At 33.1% G+C, this 23,816-nt stretch overlaps 2 protein-coding genes across 2 annotated transcripts in view; one reads left to right on the forward strand and one right to left on the reverse strand.

Annotated features, from left to right (window-relative positions):
* MGAT4C (MGAT4 family, member C) overlaps positions 1 to 23,816 on the forward strand; it is an 883,869-nt gene that overhangs the window by 42,672 nt on the left and 817,381 nt on the right. The window lies entirely within an intron of this gene.
* Positions 21,863 to 22,766, reverse strand: LOC105527588 (40S ribosomal protein S4, X isoform-like). The gene has a single exon (XM_011963956.1). The coding sequence runs from the start codon at positions 22,711 to 22,713 to the stop codon at positions 21,922 to 21,924; it is 792 nt and encodes a 263-aa protein (XP_011819346.1). The 5' UTR covers positions 22,714 to 22,766; the 3' UTR covers positions 21,863 to 21,921.

Below are 23,816 nucleotides of genomic sequence, written 5' to 3' on the forward strand. Positions count from 1 at the left end.
AAAAAAAAAAAAAAAAAAAAAAAAATTGGAAGAAAAATAGAAGAATGACATTGAATAATATCTCCAGGGGTTATAGGATCATGGGGATGGCTTTTATTGTTATTTATTTTTTTATAATTGAAAGGCGCTTGAAATTGCTTATGACTTCTGGAGAGAGGCCAAAATAAAAGGGATAAAAATTATAGAACAGAGGAGATAAAGGTACAGCAGAATTTATATGAATGATGGAGAACGAAAAGCAGCAGTTTTAATGGCTGTAATTTTTCTCCAGCTGCTCTTAATTCCCCTTATATTGGGAAGATGGAAATTAAATAATCATACTCATTCTGGATGAGATATTCACTCAGTGTATTAGTCAAAAAGATAAGCCATCCATCTCTACCACCTGGAAGCAGAGCACCTTTTCATTTCCTTATCATGTTCTTTTTAAAAATTTTAAATTTTTTAATGGACAGATACAATTGTATGTGTTGTACTAAGGATGACATGATGTTTTGAAGCATATTTACATTGTGGAATGACTAAATCTAAGTAATTAACATATGCATTTCCTCAAATAGTTACCATTTTTGTGGTGAGAACATTTACATCCATGATGTTTTGAAGTATATATACATTGTGAAATGACTAAATCTAGGTAATTAACATATGCATTTCCTCACATTGTTACCATTTTTGTGGTGAGAACTGGTACATCCATTCTCTTAGCATTTTTCAAGAATGCTATATATTGGTAACTATAGTCACCATGTTATACAATAGCTCTCTTAAAATTCTTCCTTCTACATAACTGAAATTTTGTATTCTTTGACCAATATCTTTCCAGCCCCTGGAAGTCATCAGTCCACTCTCTAATTCCATGAGACTTCACAAAGGAGTGAAGTGATGTGTATATGTCTTTCCATTTCTGACTTATTTCACTTAACATAATGTCCTACAGATTCATCCGTGTTGGCAAAAATGACGAGACTTTCTTCTTTAGAATATGCATCTTGCTTTGGCAAACACTGTGAGGGCGTGTTGTATGTTATTTCTCACTGTATATGTAACACAAAGTCTGACACTTAGTAGGTGCTCAAGAAGTGTTAGTTAAGAAATGGAAAAGGAAGGAGTAAAGAACATAATTAAAGCAACCAGCAACACACAACCTGGTATGTGCAGAAGTAGTTTAGTGTGACTGGTGACGCATCAAGTGTGAGACAGCAGACATGAAAAAAAATACAAGTCAGCTTAGGTCAAGTTCAGGTGCTAGAAACTTTTTTCTATATCAGAATTATTGTACTGGTTACCTAATATCAATTCAACTTGAACCTTCCTTTTTTTTTTTTTTTTAATGCTCAGGTTCAGCTCAGAGAAGGATATTTAAGATAGCATGTAAATTTTTTGAAGTTCATGTGAAAATATGTATTTCCATTCTCTTAAAAATTACCAGACTTGAACTGCTCTCTTTCTGATTTTCCATATGGTAACATATGATTTTGCTTTCAAACCTAATTCTGAGATGCCTTACAAGCATTCATTAAAAAATCTGCAGAAAGCAGTAGGATTTAAAATCTACTAATACATTAACAACTGCGCCATCCTGGAGAGTCAAAAATTTCAGAGCAAGTAGACAGCAAGTTTTTCTAGACAAATAATTTCTGAAACAGGTTTGTGGGGAAGTAGATGGATAGAAGAAGGTTTAAATCAAGCAACAAATGAAAACAATCAGAAACAGCTTAGATATATTCATCTCTCTTCTTCTTTCTGTAACTCTCCCTCCATATTTCTCTCTCTCTCTCTCTCTCTCTCTCCTCCCCCAAACCCGTCTCTGTCTCTCATGTTCCATATTCTCAAATACATTGATTTCAATGCCATTTTTAAGCTTGAGTACATTTAAATAAATAAACAAAGCTGAATTTTAAAAACTGATGTCACTTGTGGGGGTTAAAGACAATGAAATGCTAAAGACAAATGAAAGAAGTTTTGCTACAATATGCCTAATATAGATATCACTAGGGTATTTGGGAATGGCGATATGGGCAGAAATAACTGGAATGTCATTGAGAGCTACTGTCTTGAAATTTCACGAGTGTAAGTACAGCAGTTTATCTCATCAAAGGCACACAGGTTATTTTTCTCCACTCTTTGTATGACATGGGACAAATTTGTTATTTCTCCATTATTATTACACAAGAACCAGAATAATAAGATTGTAATTAGAATATAATAAACGTAGACTTTCTAGGAGAAAATAATTTTGTCTTTAGTAATAAAGGAAAACACAGACTTAAAAAATTAAATGATTTATGTAGTTTTAAAACTAATATATTAAATGCTGTTAACCATGAAAATTTTTTTAATTAGTTTTTAAATTGAACATTATAAAATTTTAAATACTGTTTCTATAATTTGTTGTAAAGTAATTATCAGGTCAAATATCTTTTTGAACCAAGTATTCAAGTAGAATGGGGTGCAGCGGTTCCACTTTTATGGAATACTGCTGATTTTCACAATGGTATTGGCTTTTGTGTGGCTAAAACAAAAATAATAAACTTGATTTCTGATTTTACACAGTTAATTGTGGTTTAATTTCTGAACAAATCACATTATGCTCTAGGAAAGTGAAAGAAGTGTACCAAGTTCCCTCCGAGAATACTTCTAAACATGTATTTATGAGGAATTTCTCAGATAACAATATGATTCCTCTTTGTGCTGTGTTATATTAAGAACATTTTTCTTTCTTGATTTCTTTTCTTAACAGCAGTATTTTAAGGAGAGTAAAAATGATCAGTATCATAGTAATATATTTTAGATATTAACTGCATGCTAAACATTCATATTGAGTTGACTTCCCATTTTTAGAAAACAGATTGTAACTGAACCATGAAATCTGTTGTGGAAATAAGTTAATCTCATCACTTTTACTTTTCCAAAGAAAAGAAACATAAATAAAATAAAATATTACTAAAAGTTTTATTAAAATTTCTGATATCGTTGAATGTATAAACTAATTTCTAGTTTATTTGAGCAAGATTATTAAGCATATTTTAAATAAGCATCTATTTTTAATAAAATGTCAAAAAGAACATACAGTCACCCACAATATAAATATTTTAATAAAAATGTTATGATATCTGAATATATTTTTATAAAATCAATTATAACTCTTAATATTGAATAAATCATTGGTGATGTAAATATATTAATTCATCATTGTATTATACACCATATAGTCATAATTTCTAGTTACTTATCTGTAAAAACGTATATGTACTTCTTTATGTATGTTTGGATTTAGAGTGCTGTATTTATATAAAAATATTAACCCAAACATTCATTAATCTCTTACTTGCTTTCCAAATTCTTGGCCTATTTATTTGTTCACACTTTTTAACAGCAATATGTGGAAGAGTTCTTCAAATTTTTGCAACATTTACCAATATCAGTGTTTTAGTTTTTCAATTCAGTTTAATCTAAAAAATATAATTGTCACCAACTAAGAGTTACAGATTGTGGTTGGTGGCAAGGGAATCTCTAATCATTTATTGTTCACAATTTAATGAATAATTTTTGAACAATAAATAAGCAAATTTAATGAATACATTAATAATTTTGAGAGAATTCTTATGTGCTATATAAAAACAAATACACTCTTACATAGGAAATATTGACAGGTACATATACGTGTACTCAGAAATGTTTAACTGAAAACAAGTGAGCGTGTGAGTATATGTGTGTAATTGTAACCCTATTTTATTCATAGTTTTAAAATCATCTAGCTTTCATCTGGCACTATTCCTAGTTTTAGTAAAAATGCCCATTCATTTTAGTATCTTTGACTTAGAAAAAACAAATATAAATGAAGTCAAAATTAAATAAAACTACTTCTAAAACCCAGGATTATTAACATACTAATGGCAACAATATAAATATTTTATGTTTAAAAAGAGTAGAGAGGTCAGACCAAGTGAGCGTTCACTTATAATTTACATTTAGTTACTGAAGATTTAGTTTGCTTTAATTACTCCATAAATCACTTCTTTTCTGAGTAATGATGCCTTCCTGTGAACAAAAGTTGCGTCTTTAGATAGCACTAAGCAAGAATAAACTTAAAAAAAAAATGAATCCCTGCATAATTACCTTTAAAATAAGTGCTAATCAAATAAAAAAATCACTATCCAATTAAATGCCAGATATAAATGATTCAAAATATAAAGACAAAATGTGAGACAATAGTATTTTCTAGCAAATAAGCTATAGCATATTGCAAGGCGTGAAGAAACTGCACTATTTGAGGAATAGAATATTCTCAAAATGTACTTATTAATTAGATTTCCTGGGTAATTAAATTTTAGCCATAAAGATGTTATTTCAACCAGTTTTTTGTTTTGTTTTGTTTTGTTTTTTATTTTTCACTGTTGTCCAGGCTGGAGTGCAATGGCATGATCTCAGCTCACTGCAACCTCTGCCTTCCAGGTTCAAGCGATTCTCCTGCCTCAGCCTCCCTAGTAGTTAGGATTAGAGGTGCCTGCCACCAAGTCCAGCTAATTTTTGTATTTTTAATGGAAATGGGGTTCACCATGTTGGTTGGGCTAGTCTCGATCTCAAGACCTCAGGTGATCCACCCGCCTCGGCCTGCCAAAGTGTTGGGATTACAGGTGTGTGCCACTGTGCCCAGCCACAATCAGTTTTTAAAATGCACAAGCTTGCACTACTGTGTATAAGTCCATGTATTTACTCAATAGTTTATTTCTTTTAATTGGGGCCTTAGCATTCTATCAATGACTTGAATTCCAGATATTGATATTTTTGGGGTAATATGTGTTTATGTGGATATACTAGGAGTGTATGTTAGCTGGATATACCAGGAGATTTTCTCTTTTCTGATAAAATCCATGATAGCGGTGCTTTCTTTACCTGGGTAAAGGCTAAGGTGTGTTGGCTCATCTTTCTAGGCAACTGTCACATTTCCTTCAGCCTCAAATTTTGGCTCAAGGAAACATTTTCTTCTGTATTTAATATTTTTAAAAAGTACTGGTTATTGGGCCGGGCGCAGTGGCTCACGCCTGTAATCCCAACACTTTGGGAGGCCTAGGTGGGTGGATCACGAGGTCAGGAGATCGAGACCATCCTGGCTAACACGGTGAAACCCCATCTCTACTAAAAATACAAAAAATTAGCCGGGCATGGTGGCGGGCGCCTGTAGTCCCAGCTACTTGGGAGGCAGGAGAATGGCGTGAACTCGGGAGGCGGAGGTTGCAGTGAGCCGAGACGGAGCCACTGCACTCCAGCCTGGGCGACAAAAAAAAAAAAAAAAAAAAGTATTGGTTATTGAGTGTATTAATTATTGAATGTTTGTAAATTTAATATATCAATTCAAAACTATCTTTTGGGTAGTAAGTATGAATAGTGTATTTAGGAGTACAATAAATTTGACGTTATTTTTCTTTAAATTGACCTAATTTTTTACTGGATTCTTGATTTTACCTGACTGTAAGAAAATACTGCCTTAGTTGTTTGTAGTGCCTTCATTAGGTTTGAAAGCATTATGCAATTTTTCTGTCAACGTTGTACACCTGTAAGTACAAATTGTTATCAACTGTTATTGTTAATAAAGAAAAAGTTAGTTGCACATATGGTAATTTCATTTGGGAGTTTTGCCCCCTCGCCCCATGCTGCTGAGGACCCACTATGCCTGTGTCTCTCCTGCTTCCAGGCTCACAATCACTGCACTTTTCCCAGCCATGAAGTTGGGTTCTTCTCTTGCTATTAGGCAAATTCCATCTGGATGTTTCTTTTCAGAGTTCTTTCTCTTTGCTTACAGTTTCCTCACAGCACTCTGTAAAATGTCCTCAATGAGTTTAGATTTCTGGAACTAATGCGGATAAAGGGATGGTTCTAGGCAAATGCCTTATTTCCAGTCACAAACCTGTCCGGAAGCAAAGATGCAGAGTAATTGCTGTTAGAATGAGAGAAGAAAAAGGTCAAAAAATGTAGGGAGAATAAAGTAGTATCTGTGAAATTAGAATTTGTATGTCAAAAATGGGCATACTACCACATAAATATGCAAAGGAAATAAAGCTTTTTTATTCTGTATAATTTATGTACTTTTGCTCTTAAGTCCCACAACCTGCCCTCACTCTTTATCCTGATGTAGGTTAAGAGGATTTAAAAAAAAAAAGTTTAAAGTAGCATAGTTTCTTTCAGTTAAAAAATATTTTTCTTCCGTGTGAACTCTCAAATACCAAATCTGTAAGACATCTGGTGCTTTCCAAGATGGTGTTTGGATATAACATGGGAACCTCAAATACATATGATATTCTAGTTGTTGTTGAGTAGCTCCTTTGTTTTTGAGCCTGCATTGGTGACTGGATACTTGTTCTTTCTTACTTTTCAGAGAGAATTTTTGGCACCTGTTTTTGGCATATGTGGTCTTGGTCATATTTCTCATGTATAAAGCCCCAAAATATAAAGGTCTCTTGGTCTTAATCATCACCCTTGAACCTCTCAGCACCTACATGTCCCCTTACTAGAGCACACAGAAATTTCTGAATTCATTGTTATTTATATTTAGGGTTAGGAGAGTCAGAAGAGCTTCTTCAGGCTTATTTTTCTGTCAAGTTCCCAATAACCCAGTGATGCTGTTGCCTACACAATGGCAGAATTAGTTACACAGTGCTTTTTTTTTTTTTTTTCTAGAACAGTATTTTTCAACATTGTCTGAACATTAAAAACACTGGATAGTTGTTTAAAAATAGGGATGCCCAGGCCCTAGATTCCATTTTTTTATAACAGAACTTAGTTTTAGGGTTAGGGTCAGAAAATTTGAACATTAACATTGACTCTCTGAATGCAGAGATTCAATTTTATTAGTCTATAATGGGGCCTTTGTACTGACAGTCTTGAGCTTGCCAATTTCTATTTCTCTGTGGCTTAGGTTTCTCAGTATTGTATGCAACTTCTTTCTTTCTGTAGCTCAGGAATAATGGTTTCAGAGATATACCTTTAAAACTAGGGGATATTATCTGTGATTTAGACAACCAGGATTGGCTCCAGATATGTGAACGGAAGCTAATAGAAAATAGATTTTCATGTCTATTTCATGCTAAGTCTGAGTTTTAAGATGATTTCTTTTTGGTATGCATTTAAGAAAGAAGCAAAACCCAAAATAAAGCTACTCATTGAGACTTAAATCGAGTTTATTTTATTCCATGTAACATTTGCCCTCCCTCTTCTCCTTAGGTTCACAGCCAAATGCAATTGTGGCTACCGTGTTTGTTTTCAAATATATCCAATAACAGTCATTATATGCATTCATATATTCTAGTAGCTAGGAATTCCAGTTCTACCATCAAACAGGTAGTATTCTACCTTAGCCATTCACTAGTTTATTAGTTCAGAGTAGCTACTTAATTCTTGTGCCTTGGTTTCTTTATTTTCTGGGGAAAAGCACAGCACATTATAATGGTTAGTTTGTACCCTTTAGGGCCAGATAATTTCTGATGGAACCCAAATTCTGCAACTTAACAGATGGTTGAACAAGGTCAAGTGAATTAACCTCTCTGTGTGTACATTTTCTCATCAATATAATGTAGATAGTAGTATTATATTATGTGTTGCAGTTATTGTAAAGTTATAAGTTAATCTATTCAAAGTTTTTAGAATTATGGAAGTAAGTGCTGCAAGTGTTCACTGTTTTCATTATGCTTATCATCTTTATGACTACTATGCACACAATTATATTGTTATAAATAGTGAAATCCTTTAACACATGTCATCTCGATTATTATAGAAATGAGTACCATTCAATTCAGTGAAGGAGAATGAAGCCAAGACTTTACCATGTTCACAGATAAAACATTTATTTCTCTTTCCTCTGTATCTAGAGTTAGTTGAGTGTTCAGCTGGGCTGAAATAGCCATCCTGTGATTGTGAGGAGTTAGGTATTGACGATTCATTAAAGAAAGGGTATTCAAGGTAGGGACTTGAAACTGTAAATATTGTTTACATGTTTTAAGCCCATGCATTAAACTGCCCTTTAAGACAACCCTCTTCCAAGAAGTTTTATTTATGTGAGCCCATAAATTTCCTATTTGCTGAAGCAAATATAGATCAGGTTTGCTGTTCTTGTGTGATAAAAGAGTCCTAAGAATTACACGGCCTGTTCATATAGTAGTCTAGTAAAGATTGAATGAGATAATCTACACAGTGTTCAGCACAGGATTTGGCACTTAGTTCTAAATATATTTCAACTATTATTATTAGTTGCAAAGTTAGTGTTTAATGTTAGCAAGAAGTGTGGTGAATACCTAACATATAAGTCAGTTGACATTTTAAATCATAAAAATAAGTTCTTTGCTTGATATTGTTTGTATTCTGAGTCCTTCCTACTTTTAATTTACTCTTAACCTTTTATACTATTGGAGGAAAATTACTTGAATATGAATACACATCTTGCCAGCTACACATTTTCAAGTAATTGAAAATATCTTCTTCATGCTCTCCAAAAATAATCTAATCCTTGTTTTCTCAATGTAAATTGTTTATTTTATACATTGGCTACAAAAGTATGAGAAACTTATTCTTTCCAAGAATCCTTTCCAAGCACAGTTACTTTGTAAATTGACAAGATTTCCTTCAAAAGATAGCACAGCATTTTCTACAGAATGAAGTTTTGAAATAACATCTATTCGATAATAACATTTTCCATTGGACAGATCTTTTGAATGTTTATTCCATCTTTGAAAACTACATGTAAGAAATAGAATCTTGCTTTATTCTGACTCCTAACACCTATGTGAAAATGTCATAGAATGTAATTCTGTTGGTTTATGAATAAAGTACTTTGGTTTTAAGCAACATAAATTGACTCTGGCCAAATTATGGGAAACAAAAGGAATTTTTTGAAAGGATCCATGGCAACTCCTAGATTTAAAGGAAAAGAAAAATAATCAGTCCTTGTATAGGACAGGAAGTGGAGAAGTTTGTAGAAATGAGAAAGAAATCTGTCGATGTCATTGTAACTGGTGCTTCAGCTGCTTCCATTTTTTTCTCCTTGGATCAGTGATTAAGGTTCAAATTTCTGAGAAACAAGATCAACATGATTTGCAGTGTCAAGGGGTATTTCAAAGATAATTCAGGATGTTTTACAAAAAATAAAAAAAAATACACCCAATAATGAATAAAATGAAAGCATGTAAAAGACGCAGGCTAACTAAAAACAGATACCCACTATAATCCTTACTCTAAACCCCTTAATGTGATATCCAAATATCCAAATCTCCCTCCCTATTTCATGTATGTGTGTGTGTGTGTGTATATATATATATAGCACCCATAAATTTATGTATATATACACACATATACATGAAAATCTCTCTACCTCATGAATCTGATCATTTTATCATGTCTCTTCTTCTGTTATCTATCTATGACCTATTCTCTAGTCAAACTTCAAAGTTTTTTAAAATCTAAACACAGTCCACACTTTACTAACTGCAGTGTCTTTTACTCTGCCTTGGCCAAGGATATTCCTCTCTCTTTACTAAGGCTACTCAGAAGGCTGAGGTGGGAGGATGGCTTGAGCCCAGGAAGTGGAGGCTGCAGTGAGCTGTGATTATGCCATTGCACTCCAGCCTGGGCAATAGAGTGACATCATATCCTGAAAAACAATGTACAAAGTACATCATTCTACTACGACTTCTTTATAGAAATCTCCATACTCTTTCCCAAAGAGGTTGCACTAAATTGCCTTCCCACCAACAGTGTATGAGCAATCCCTTTTCTCCACATCCTTGTCAATAGCTGTTGTTTTTTGACTTTTTAATAATAGTCATTCTGACTGGTATGAGATGGTATCTCATTGCGGTTTTAATTTGCATGTCCTTGATGACTAGTGATGTCAGACTTTTTTTTTTCATTGAATCCAGCAATCTCACTACTGGATATCTAGCCAAAAGAAAATGAATTCTCATGTAAAAAATAACCATGCTTGTATGTTTATTGCAGCACTATTCACAATAGAAAAAACATGGAATCAACTTAATTGAAGACTATACATACACATACATAAAATTGAATACTACTCAATCACAAAAATAATGAAATCACGTCCTTTTAGGCAACGTGGATGGAACTTGAGGTCATTATCTTAAGTGAAATAAGTCAGAAACAGAATGTCAAATATCGTATGTTCTCACTTATAAGTGAGAGCTAAATAATGTGTACACATGAACATAGAGAGTGAAGACTCAGACTAGTGGGAGGGTGGGAACGGGGTAAGGGATGAGAAATTACATAAGGTATTTCATAACGTATTTTGTGCATAATAATGCATAAAACAATGTGCATTATTTTGGTGATGCTTGCACTGAAAGCCCAAACTTTACCACTACATAATATATCCATGTAACCAAACTTTACTTGTACCCAATAAACCTATACAAGTAAAAAATACAAAATACACATTGTTTGATGGGTCTGAAGCTTACGATTGAGGGGCATAATTAAAGGGTGAACTTATTGATTACCAAAGAAGATTTAATTCAGTTCAATACAATAAATATTTATTTTGAAAGTTGTGCAAAAGATTATAAACAAAATTAAAACACTGTTGGAGAAAATTTCCTGTTAAAATGTTTACCACCTAATTAATGAGGGAATACAGAGAATAAGCTCAGCAGTATGTGAACAGGATTGATATAAGTAATGCAGAAGATTATTCCTTTAAAACTTCAAAGATAGAGCAATTGAGTTCAGACAAGAAGAGATGTCTTCAAAAGGGCACCAGGCCAGGCCAAGATATATTTTCAGCCATTGTAGTTTTCCTTGACACAGATATTTATCAAAGATAATAAATAGTATCCCAGTAAAAAGAAGTTTGAGCAGAGGTTTGAAGTTAAAAGCAAACCTAGGATATTCTGTGAAAAATGAAACCCCTGACCAACTGAGACAGGTTGTTAGAATCTCACCAACGTATTTAATTTCCTGACATCTTTGCTTTGTTCTTGCTTTTTTCTCAAGCAAAACAAAAGAAAAAAAAGAAAAAAAATACTTTACTGACATCATTGGTTAATATATACTTATCTTTCAAAGTCCAATTTCTACTATTTCTTTTGTTAGAAACCTACAGATTCAGCCACTTTGTTATCTGTGTTCACAAAGCATTTTATGCATAAATGTTCATAGTATTTACCACATTGCATTTTTGTCAGCTGTTTATCTGTCAGACTTCACTTGTTGCTTTTTTTAGTTTTTAGAATTCCATAATAATGTTTTAGTTCTCTTTGTTCTCCTAACATGTAACACTTATCTGCCATATAGCAGGAGGGAATGTTGAATGATTGTAAACATAGAATTGCTTAAGGGGGAATTATAGTGTTGTAGACAAAGCAGGGGAGCAAAGTTGTGTCACATTTGGGGAAGTTTTGCTTAACGACTCAAGAAGAATGAATAAATGGAAATTTAAGTTACATACTGTTTTTTTACTTGGAATCTCTCTTTGGACATTTTGTAATAAACTCTAAATCAACAGAGAAAATGGGAAAATTTGGGGTACCTAAAAATTTCTGAGCTTTTTTCCTAAGATTATTATCTTACATTATATTATATTACATTATATTATACATATACACATATATACAGTATTCTTCCTGCTTTAATAGCTAACTTTAACATTAAAACACTGAAATAATACCTTTTAGTTAACATTATCATACTGAAAGTGTATTTTATTGACTATTCTGTTATTTTTTATTGAATACAATTTTTTTATTAAAACACAAAAATAAAATAAACTGGTTTTAATTTGTTACTCCATATTCTAGAAAATTGTGCTTTGTGAGGTTTATCTAACCCAGATATAATTTTCATAACATTTGCACATTTCTGCATGGAATTTCACTTTTCCTTCAAGATAGGAATTTAATTTCTAAAAGTATTTAATTTTCAGGAAGAATTTACTAAATTGTGCTTATACTTTAATTGTATTAATATTTTTCATGTTTTCCTTTTTGAAATACTGAAATATTTGTTCAACTTAGAAGTTAAGAAAAAAATGAACAAAATAAAGAATAGATATTTCAGTGTCAGAGCAAGGGAATATTGCTGTTCATTATCTTGGAATCAATATACTGAACTCATTTTTCCAGCAAATAGAGGCAGACATTTGTGATAGCTTAGTTTTCTCATACTTGAATGATAAATAGTGCATGAAATAGCTCTATAATTTAGCAACTGTATTTATAGAGTTATTCCTGGCAGCTAATGCTGCCTTTCATTTGATGCAACCATGTGAAGATAATACAAAGAAGGATTTTTTTTAGCAGTTAACAAATGTCCATTCATCCAAGTTTATATCATGCATTGATCAGAAGGTCCAAATCTGTCTAATTCCAAGAGCATAATTACTGGTTTCCCATATCAATCCAAGGCTCCCTACAATCATTTCCCTTTCTCTGTATTGCTTGAGTTATTTTTTCAGAACTACATGTGATATTTTCCTTCCTCTAATAATCCTTACCCTTTAAGTAACGGGTATGGGCAAAGACACTGACCTTCAATGTCTTTTTCTTTCTCTAAGATTAAAATTAGCTAGGCTCTATGTTATGTGATCAGTCTTTGCTTCCTGCAGGGGCTACTCTTTGCTCCAGCTAATCTAGCCTCTATTTTTTTTTTCTTTTTCCTACTGTGATACTCATTCATTCATTAATTCATTTAATGAAAGTTTTTGCCTATGTTCTGCCTCTATTGTATCTCTTGTCATGATTTTAACTTCACTTATCTGAGAGAGGTAATTAGTGTTAATGAAATCACAAGGATGGAGTCCTAATCCTCTAATTACCTTTTTCAAGTATGTGATCAGTTTTTGTTTTTCTGGTTCGATTGTAAACTTTATGAAATGATACATTACATTCTTTTTTTGCTTGCCAATTTTGTATTCTCTATGCTAAGCCCAATAGTCAATTCATAGGAAAAAAATTAAAAATATGTTTAGAAGAATAATGAAGGAAAGAATGAATGTTTCGGTGGTCCACATGCTATGTTTACTGGTTATGAGAGAAGGCTTTCTAATGTAGTCACAGAAATTATGCAACACTCCACATCTCTTTTTCCATCTCCTGTTGAAACTTTTCTAAAGACAGGGTTGGTAGTCCTTGGTTGGAAGAATTGTTGCAGCATATTTCCCTTCCTAATTACATACTAGGGGAATGATAGCATTATTTAACTGCAATGAATATACTGGATAATCAGTTAGGCACCATCAGGAATATTGTAGATGAATATGGTAATGGAGGTGGAGGTGGAGTCATGGCAGACCAAAAGTTCAAGACTGTAATATACATGTACTTAACTCTGGTCACCTTATCACCACAATGCCCTCAAATTTAAATTGTAGAATCACCTCAATGAATGTTTTAGGGCATGTGAATTTTTCTTTCTGTATTATAAGGAAGATTGATAACGCCTTCCACCCTTTGTAAGCAGTCTTTGATGCCCAAAAGAAATAGTCGGCCAGTACTACGAATTTATTCCTTGCCAGTTTGAAGACTAAATTGATTTCCTTTATATTATATATTTTAATTATATGTTATATATTGTTTGAGATTGTAAGTGTACCAAAAACTTTTTTCATGGAAATGATTAGGGTATATCAAATTTGGTCCTACTTTCATTTTAATAAAAAGAAAATGAGTGAGGCTTTTTAGTTGGTTCTTGAAAATACAAAACTTCAGGATCAAGGTAGAAAGTGCTTTTACTCATTTTTGAGATTTGCATCTAATTTCAATTTTTAAAAGTTCAAAACAGTTACATCAGGCACTGTATATATAATGAAAAGAGAAAATAAATATGGATCTTATAGTCTAGTGTGAGAGACAAACAATAACCAAAGAATTACACAAATAAATATAAAATTGTAATTGTGGTCATCTTCTTGGAGGGAAGATAGATAAGAAGCTCTATGAGTACATAATATTTTTCTGTCCTCCTGTTCTGATCTTCTTCTGGGTTGTGAGAGATAATTGAAATGATGCATGTGAAATAACTTTTTAATTACATTGAACTATGTAAATATATGACATTCATACTAATAAGTATTTCCCTTTGTCAATCAAACTTTCTTTAATTATGTAACTCCTTCTGGGTTTAATTTTTCATTTAATTCTTATGGCCTTTCAGTCTTTATGCATTTAATTTGTATATATTATGACTATGACATCAGAATCCTCAAACCAGTGTTCTCGGTTTTGTAGAAAAAGTGAAGACGATCATGGAATCACATATTTTTTGGCTATCTGAATTATTAATATATTATCATTTTTCTTAAAATTATAACTGATATCTTTACAGGGTATAATTAAGCTATGAGATAATTTAGAAGGAAATAATATAAAAAACTCGTCCTTACTAGGTCTGTTATCAATGATATTACTCTGCTGGAGCTGTGATAACAAAATACTACAGATTGGTTTGGATTAAACAACAGAAATGTATTTTTTCTCAGTTCTAGAAGTTGGAAGTCCCCAAGATTAAGATGCTGGCGGGGTTGGTTTCTGAAACCTTCTTCTGGCTTGTACATATGCAGATAGCCAATTTCTAACTGTGTCTTCACATAGCTTTTCCTCTGGGCAAGAGATCATTGATATCTCTTTCTTTTTTTAAATGATACCTGTTCTACTGTATTAAGTTCCCATTCTTATGATCTCATTAAGCATAATTATCTCCTTAAAGGCCCTATGTCCAAAAACAGTCACATTGGGGGTTAGGGCCTTAACAAATAAACTTTGAGGGAATACGATTCAGTTCAAAATAGAAATCTTGCAATATTTTAAAAAACTCGTTTACACTACTAATAACATCATTCGTGAGATATTTATATTAACCCTATTCCTAATAAATTCTAATTGTCTATGACTAGGGCCGGGCTCAGTGGCTCACACCTGTAATCCCAGCACTTTGGGAGGCCGAGGTGGGAGGATCACGAGGTCAGGAGATCGAGACCATCCTGGCTAACACGGTGAAACCCCGTCTCTACTAAAAATACAAAAAACATTTAGCCAGGCGTGGTGGTTGGCGCCTGTAGTCCCAGCTACTTGGGAGGCTGAGGCAGGAGAATGGTGTGAACCTGGGAGGTGGAGTTTGCAGTGAGGCGAGATTGTGCCACTGCACTCCAACATGGGTGACATAACGAGACTCCATCTCAAAAAAAAAAAAAAAAAAATTATCTATGACTAAACTTTAATAAAAAATGTGGAGTTTTTTTTTTCAAAATTAAGTTAGATAAAATAGAAAAACAATTCTGTTTTTAATTTTTGTATAAAAACACTTTAAGAGTGCTAGACAGCAAGCAAACAATTCTATACAAACACACACAAGTTTATGTTAAAGCATCCACAACTATGGAAATTATTCAGCTTTAAAATTAATTTTTGAATAATTTATGTCAAATTCTAGATTTCTTATATATAGGAAGTAAGAGATTTATGATGGAAAATGCTGAATATTGAGATTATTGTCTAAAATGGTATCACTGAATGGAATTACTATGAGGACAGGGATATTGTCTTTTTTTTCTTTTTTCTTTTTTTTTTCTGGCCACCATGAGTGACTGGAAAAGTGCCTTGTCCAAAATAAGTATTTTAAAAATGTTTCTCAGTGAATAGATTTTAATATCATTTACTCATATTAGCTTCATTTCTTACAGCACTTCAAAATTCACCTGAATCTTAACTATAATACCATAACATAAAGAGAGATGTGGTTTTGAGAATCTATACAGTTTTTGGTAGAATCTTTTATACTATCATTTTCTTTTGTTCTAAGTCAAGAGTGCTGAGTTATCTCAATACTTACATCTACAGTTTATACCAGTCAAAATGGCTATTATGAAAGTCAAAAAAAAAGTTGTTGATGAGGGTGAGGAGAAAAAAGAATGATTACAGACTGTTAGAGGGAATGTAAATGATTATAAGCTCTAGGGAAAACAGCATGAAGAGTTCTCAAAGAACTAAAAATAGAACTACCATTTGATCCAGCAATCCCATTACTGGGAATCTACCCAATGTGAAATAAATTATTTTATATATATATAAAATAATTTTTATATATTTTATGTATAAAAGATATTATATATATTATATATATAATATAAAATAAAAACCTTGTGCTTGTATGTTTATTGCAGCACTATTATATGGCATAAAACTAAGTGTCTATTAACAGATGTTAGGAAAAAGGAACTGTGACGCGCACACACACACACACACACACAATAATCAGCCATAAAAAGGAATGAAATCGTATCTTTTGCGGCAACATGAATGGAATTGGAGGCCATTATCTTAAGTGTAATAATTTAGAAACAGAAAGTCAAATAGCGCATGTTCTCACTTATCAGTGAAAGCTAAACAATGTATGGATATGTAGAGTCTGGAATAATAGACATTGGAGACTCAGAAAGGTAGGAGAGTGAGAGGGGAGTGAGGGATGAGAAATTATGTGGTGGGTACAATGTGCATTATTCGGGTGGTGTCTACACTAAAAACCCATGTATTAGTTCTTTCTCACACTGCTATACTGAACTATCTGATACTGGGTAACGTATGAAGAAAACCGTTTTAACTGACTCACGGAACTGTAGGCTGTACAAGAAGCATGGCTGAGAGGCTTAGGAAACTTAACAATCATGGCGGAAGGCAAAGGAATCCATGCAGATCTTACAGGTGGAGCAGGAGAAAGAGAGTAAAGGGGAAGTGCTACTCACTTTTAAGCAATCAGATCTCATGAGAACTCACTCACTATCACGAGAACAACAAGGGAGAAATCTGCCCCCATGATCCAATCACCTCCCACCGGCCCCTCCTCTAACACTGAAGACAAATTCTACATGAGATTTGCGTGGGAACACAGAGCCAAACCATCTCAGTCCAGACTTCACTGCCATGCAATATATAACAAACGGGATTTATATTACCCATGTAATGAGATCACACTTGTACCCCTTAAATTTATACAAATAAAAAAACTTCTAATGTTGACCAAAGATCTAAGACTCATGACTTTCAAGTTAGAGAATTCAAATTATATAATTAATGCAGCCTAAATTCAATGTTAAGGTTAAAGTGTTAACAAATATATATATATATGTTATTATAAACATTCAAGTTTTGAGGTTGAATATATGTCTACAATTAAAAAATAAATGGGGAATTTGCAATTATTTATTTCATTTTGTAGGAAAGCTGTATTGCATTAATTTTGGTCAACCTTCAAAAGTAGATATTACTATTTATTACAAGAGTATCTTTATAATTTTATATTACTATTATTATTATTATTATTATTATTATTTTATTTTTGAGATGGAATCTCACACTGTCACCCAGGCTGGAGTGCAGAGGAGCAATCTCTGCTCACTGAAATCTCCGCCTCCCGGGTTCACACTATTCTCCTGCCTCAGCTTCCTGAGTAGATGGGACTACAGGCACCTGCCACCACGTCCGGCTAATTTTTGGTATTTTTAGTAGAGACTGGGTTTCACCGTGTTAGTTAGGATGGTCTCGATCTCCTGACCTCGTGATCCGTCCGCCTCGGCCTCCCAAAGTGTTGGGATTACAGGCGTGACCACTGAGCCTGGCCTTATATTATTATTATTATTTTGAGACAAGTTCTCGTTCTGGTGCCCAGGCTGTAGTGCAATGCCGCCATCATGGCTCACCGCAGCCTCAAACTTCTGGGCTCAGACAACCCTCTCACCTCCACCTCCCAAGTATCTGGGACTATAGGCGTACACCACCAAGCCTGATTAATTTTTTTTTTTTCTTTTTTTTTCAATTATTTTTTGTAGAGGTGGAGTCTCACTGTGCTGCTCAGGCTGGTGTCAAACTCCTGGGCTCAAGTGATCCTCCCATGCTGGCCTCCCAAAATGCTGGGTTTAGCGATGTGAGCCACTATGCCCTTCCTTGATGATCTCTATTGACAGATAATAAGTAGTTTTCACAAAATTCTCAAGAAAAACCTGGGCCATACCTGAATTGTTTAGGATTTTTTTCTCTGCCTTTTACCAATTTATATTTTGTCTTTTATATGGAGTAATTAGAATGAGAATGATGTAAGGGAAGAGTCCTAAGTTTAGAATTAAACACATCTACCTCTACATTGTAATTCCTGACAGCTAAGCTGCTTACCAGCTGTGCATTTTCTGGCAATTTATATATCCTTTGTTTTCCCTTCCAGAAAAATAACAGTGATTTTTTTTTACTGAAATTGTATGTATAATAGGTATATATTTATATTATATAATTTAAAATACCAGGCACCATAAAATGGCTCTCATTATATTCTTTTAGTAGAGGTTTTGTTTGTTTTGTTTTGCAGTAGTTTTGTGTTGTTTTATATCGAACTGGTTATTTAAACATTTAAGTATTTGTCTTTGTATTATATTAAAAGCAATCTAGAATTTCTTGACAGGAAAACTAGAGTAACTAATGTAAGTCTCTGTAAGTAATAGAACTCACTGCATTCTATGCAGGGGGATTTGTAAGGTTTTGAAAACATAAAAATCAAAGTTATGTGTTGGTAGAAAAGCTACGTCCTAGAGATCCCGTTCTTAATGTTGGTATATATGCAATTTCAAAACAGGGATGAGTCAAATCACATAAGACTGTGACCTTTTCATTGTTATTTCTCACTAGCAAGCTTAGGAGTGGTGAGGATGCTGGAGACAAATGTAAGAAACTAGGCCATCTTTGCTCATTTTGAATATAGTAGATGCCTTTTTCCTTATACGATTGTCAAATTAACTCTTTTCAGGTTGCCAGTTCTACTGTTTTAAATTATGTACAGATAGATTTTTATAAGAAAGGAAACAAAAATTCTCAGGAAGTGTGTACTTGTATGTCTTTTGTACAATGTCTCTATACAAGTTGTCTAAAATGATACATCTTCTCTTTATTTATACAGCTTATTCTTCCTTTTTTGTTGTCTCAGTTTTCTTTCTCTCTCTCTGCTCCACACACTTGAATGAAGATTAAAAACTACAAACTCTCTTCAGTGGTAGGACCTCTGAAATTGATCTTGATGTTCTAAATACATTATCCTTATCTTTCATGTCTCTTATGAGAGTATTATCCTCATTTTTATATGATAGAAAGCTGCTTTGAAAGGAAAAGGCCTTGATGCAGGCCAAGCAATTAGTAAGCTATGGAGGTGAGATTTGAATCATAGTTCATCTGTATCTCTAGACTGTATTTATCTCCTTTCTAGAGAAAAAGGAATAAGGAAAATATGTTAATTCAATGATTTAAAAATATATTTATTATTATAATAGAGACTAATTGAGCAGTAGTATTCAAAATTCAAAGTTTTGAGTTCTATATAGATAATTAGTTTACACATATATAGGAGACAGACATCCCTGTAGAGTTACTTTTTCCTAATTTTATCAATGTTTCTTTTTAAGACTTAAGGTAGTCCTTCTATTCCAAATATGCAGAAAGCATTTGAACACATATTTCAAAGAATCTCTGAAGACAGCCATAGTAGCCAATCAACTTAAATCCTTGTATTTCATCCTGGGCTGAAATGCATGTTTTCTTCACTGTATATTTCAGTTCTCATGTTCCTCTATCTCAGCTCTCTAGTTTTCCAAAACTAACACCCTTGAATAAGAGAAAATCTGTGCCAAAGACTACTTGGGATATTTCCAACCACAAGATTCAGAGGGTCTGGCTGCCTCTAATTTAGTATTGCCAGCATACCCATGGGTGACTCAAGCCAAACAGAGACCAGGCCAGGACACTTTTTAATTTGCCAAAGCAACTTGTGAAGGAGGTAAACCAGTCCAATTCTGATAAATTATCTGCAAACAAATTAGATATTCTTACAGCAAGGAAGTGTCAATACTGTAACCAAGCAGAGGTGACAGAATTCATAACATGTTTCAGCAGAATATATCAGAAAAATTATTTTGTAACCAGGTAAATATATTAAATCATTCTTCCAGCATTTTGTCAAGCTTGTATTTGGATTTAATAGTCATTCCACAATTAATATATACTTCAAAACATCATGTTGTGAAATATAAATACCTACAGTTTTATCTGCTGATTAAAAAAATAAATTTAAAAAAATTAAAAGAGTGGGCTATATCACTAAATATAACATGCTGTTGTGATTTGGCAATTTACCATTGAATTTTATATATTAGTCTTGCCAAATTAGATAAGTTAAGCCTCTAAATTTATTTCATGAAGAAGTAGGTAGCTCTTCGATGGCTACTAGGTATAGTTTTAATTGGCTTTTTATGTTAGTCAAATAGGTGATTTTTAAATATACTTTTATGTTGTGTTGATAACAGCCAGTCAAAAAAACTGAATTGCTTAATAATTTGTTTGTAGATATATTTTAGTAATCATCCTTTAAAAATTCTGATATTTATATGTCTCATTTGATTTTAAATGTGAGAAGGAAGTAATCTAACATATATAAAATGATATGCTAAATAGTTTCATACATTTCAGCCAATTAGTACTCTTGATAATTTTGCAAAACATTATGCATCTTTTATAGATAGTAAAACTGAGGATTTTTAACATACAAGGTCATAAATCAGAAGGTAAGTATAATTCTATTTAGTACAGTAATTTGAATTCTCCACCAGCCCATACAAAACTTTTAGAAAGATATTGCTTTAAATGATCACTTAGAAAACAGGGTATTCATCCTCTCAAAGGCTATTTAGTTGTATTTGCATAAGTTTTACTTCCCCTGTTAAGTTATAAAAAAGTTGAAGGGAACATGATATCTTAAATTTATTCTTCATATCAACTTACAATGAACCTGATACATGGAAATGTTTATACAAATTTAAGCCAAAAAGAAAAATAAAAACTGTTGTAAGTGTTCTAATTCACCTTTAACTTTTAGTAACATTAAATTAATACAATGTTTTATAAATAAATACTCAAATGCAATGTATTCAAAACTATTTTTTTTATCATTCCCATTTCTGCTCTCTGAAACAGACTCTTTCAAAATATCCTACCATGGCAAGTATTTCCATTGTTAATGGTCCCTGAACCAAAACACATTTAATCTTATATTGGCTTATTTTAGCCAACTCCCACATCTACTCAATCATCAAGCTCTATAGATTTTATTCTATTAATATCTTTATATTAGTCCCAGATTCTCACTCTCACCACTTTAGTTCAGGTATTTATAAAATAAACACTTGAACAAATAAACAAAATGCCATTGATTTTATATGCAAATTTCTGAACTTTTAAGAGTCCTAAGTTACTCGTTCAGTCAAATTTTTATGGATTATTCTCTTAAAATGTTTTGCAAACAAATCTATTGTGCAATATAAAGGAAAAAAATAAAATCTCATGGTTGATAATGACTCAAGTAATTACAAATATATATAAATTTCAGGGTAATAAAGAAAAAACAATCAAAACTTTAAAAGTTTAGAAAATAGAAATAAGTGAAGATTCAGAAATAGTAAATTATTTGGTCTAGCAAATGATAAGATTGTACGTTTGAGCACCAATATCCTTTTTCTTTCAAAGGTTACTATCCATGTGGTAAATAAATACCAGTGATTCTGTGAGACCTTTCTCTTAACTCCCTTCAAAAATGTTAACTTCCCCTTCCTCCTTCCTGTAGCACTTTCACATACCATTTTGATAGCATTTATAAAACTTTAGTTTATTTATTTGCTCATATGTATGACATCTGCATGAGACCTTCACCTCCTGGCAAGTCAGGACAATGCCTTTGTACTAGATACTTAGCAAACATAATTTTTAAATAGTTAAATAATTATATATGCATTTATTTATAAATATTTTAATTATATATTATATCATTTTTTTTTTCCTGCCACAATATTTTTAATTACGTACAAAGGTCTGACATGGCACCCAGGGGCCCATTTCACCCACTGCTCTGTTTGGCCGCCAGTCTTTTGTCTCTCTCTTCAGCAATGGTGAGGCGGATACCCTTTCCTCGGGGAAGAGAAATCCATGGTTTGTTGCCCTTGCCAATAACAAAAATGTTGGAAAGTCGAGTGGCAAAGCTGTTGCCATTGGCATCTTTCACGTGAACCACGTCAAAAGATCCAGGATGCCTCTCTCTGTTGGTGATCACACCAATTCTTCCCAGGTTAGCACCTCCAGTCACCATACACAGGTTACCAGTGTCGAACTTGATGAAATCAGTAATCTTGCCAGTCTCCAAATCAATCTGAATGGTATCATTCACCTTGATGAGGGGATCGGGGTAGCGGATGGTGCAGGCATCATGAGTCACCAGATGAGGGATTCCTTTTGTGCCCACAAAGATCTTTCTCACTTTGCATAACTTGTACTTGGCCTCCTCAGGTGTAATACGATGTACAGCAAAGCGACCCTTGGTGTCATAGATCAGACGGAAATTCTCTCCCGTCTTGTCAATGCTGATGACATCCATGAATCCAGCAGGGTAGGTTATATCAGTCCGGACCTTGCCATCTATCTTAATGAACCGCTGCATGCAAATCTTCTTTACTTCATCTCCTGTCAGGGCATACTTAAGTCTGTTCCTTAGGAAAATGATGAGGGGGAGACACTCTCTCAACTTGTGGGGACCGGTGGATGGACGAGGAGCAAACACACCAGTCAATTTATCCAGCATCCAATGCTTTGGAGCTGCTACCCGCTTCAGATGCTTCTTGGGACCACGAGCCATGGCTGCGTTAGGCAAGGAAAGAGGACCTCCGTCTTCCGGTGCGCGTAGAAATTGGGCCTATATTATATCATTATACATCATATATGCATTGCTTGTATAATACATAGCATTGTTATCTATGTTAAATATATGTATGATTTTAAAAATGGATGGATGTGCTTATGTTTATCCACATAGCTTTATGTTAAGTTTTAGAGTTTTATACTACGTTCAGCAGGATGGTAAATACTTTGTAAACATGTCCAAGTTAAAGACACAGAGAAGTGACTCACCAGTTTGCTAATCCACAGGAGACTGAGATATTGTGTCTGTGTCTGTGTGCAAAGCATTTTAAAGAACCAGTTGCAATGTCCATTTCACGGCTCTTTTTACTAAATAGGAAAATCCATTTACTAAAGGCCTGCCACTTTTTATAACGCAATGTATATATTTTTAAAAGACAAGACTTTGGTATATTTACCAAATTAGCCACTAAACAATTATTTCTGCTTAATAATACTTGACCTACAGATAACCTATTACATTGATTCTTTTCTCTCAAATAGTTCTTTTTTAAATTTCCAAGAATTGGTTGCCTTTGTGTGTTACTTTGTCACATAATGAAGTACTCATGAGACCTCATTATAGAACCAACTCTATTTTCAATCATTAAATTAGTGCTCTTATTAAGATGAAGTATGAAACTGCCTGAATTGCTGCTTTCTTCAAAATGCTTTTTAAAATATTTAAAATCTTTTTGAATGGTAAATTAAAATCTTTTATAGTAATAAAGGATCATATTTACAGGTTAAGGAAAGCTAATTGTAATTAAATGGATAAATGCAGTGAATTATTTTATATACAAACTGCACTGATGCAAACATGGTTTCTTTTCTACAGGAGAAAAATATGAGAATAGGATAATTATAGTCATTTGAGAATGCAGCCAAGCCAAACAGTGAGACAGATAAATTTTCAAATAAATATATCAAATATACCCATATTAACTGATTTCCTTTCACCTATGTTTAGGCGCATGGTTAACAGGAAAAAAAGAAATAAAAGATAGAAAGAAAGAAAGAGAGAAAGAGAGGAAGGAAGGAAGGAAGGAAGGAAGGAAGGAA

Source organism: Colobus angolensis, unplaced genomic scaffold, assembly GCF_000951035.1.
Source record: "Colobus angolensis palliatus isolate OR3802 unplaced genomic scaffold, Cang.pa_1.0 Scaffold639, whole genome shotgun sequence".
Lineage (NCBI taxonomy): Eukaryota > Metazoa > Chordata > Mammalia > Primates > Cercopithecidae > Colobus > Colobus angolensis.

Excerpts from the sequence above, each read along its gene's own strand:
- LOC105527588 (XM_011963956.1), bottom strand. The coding sequence starts at position 22,713 with ATGGCTCGTGGTCCCAAGAAGCATCTGAAGCGGGTAGCAGCTCCAAAG.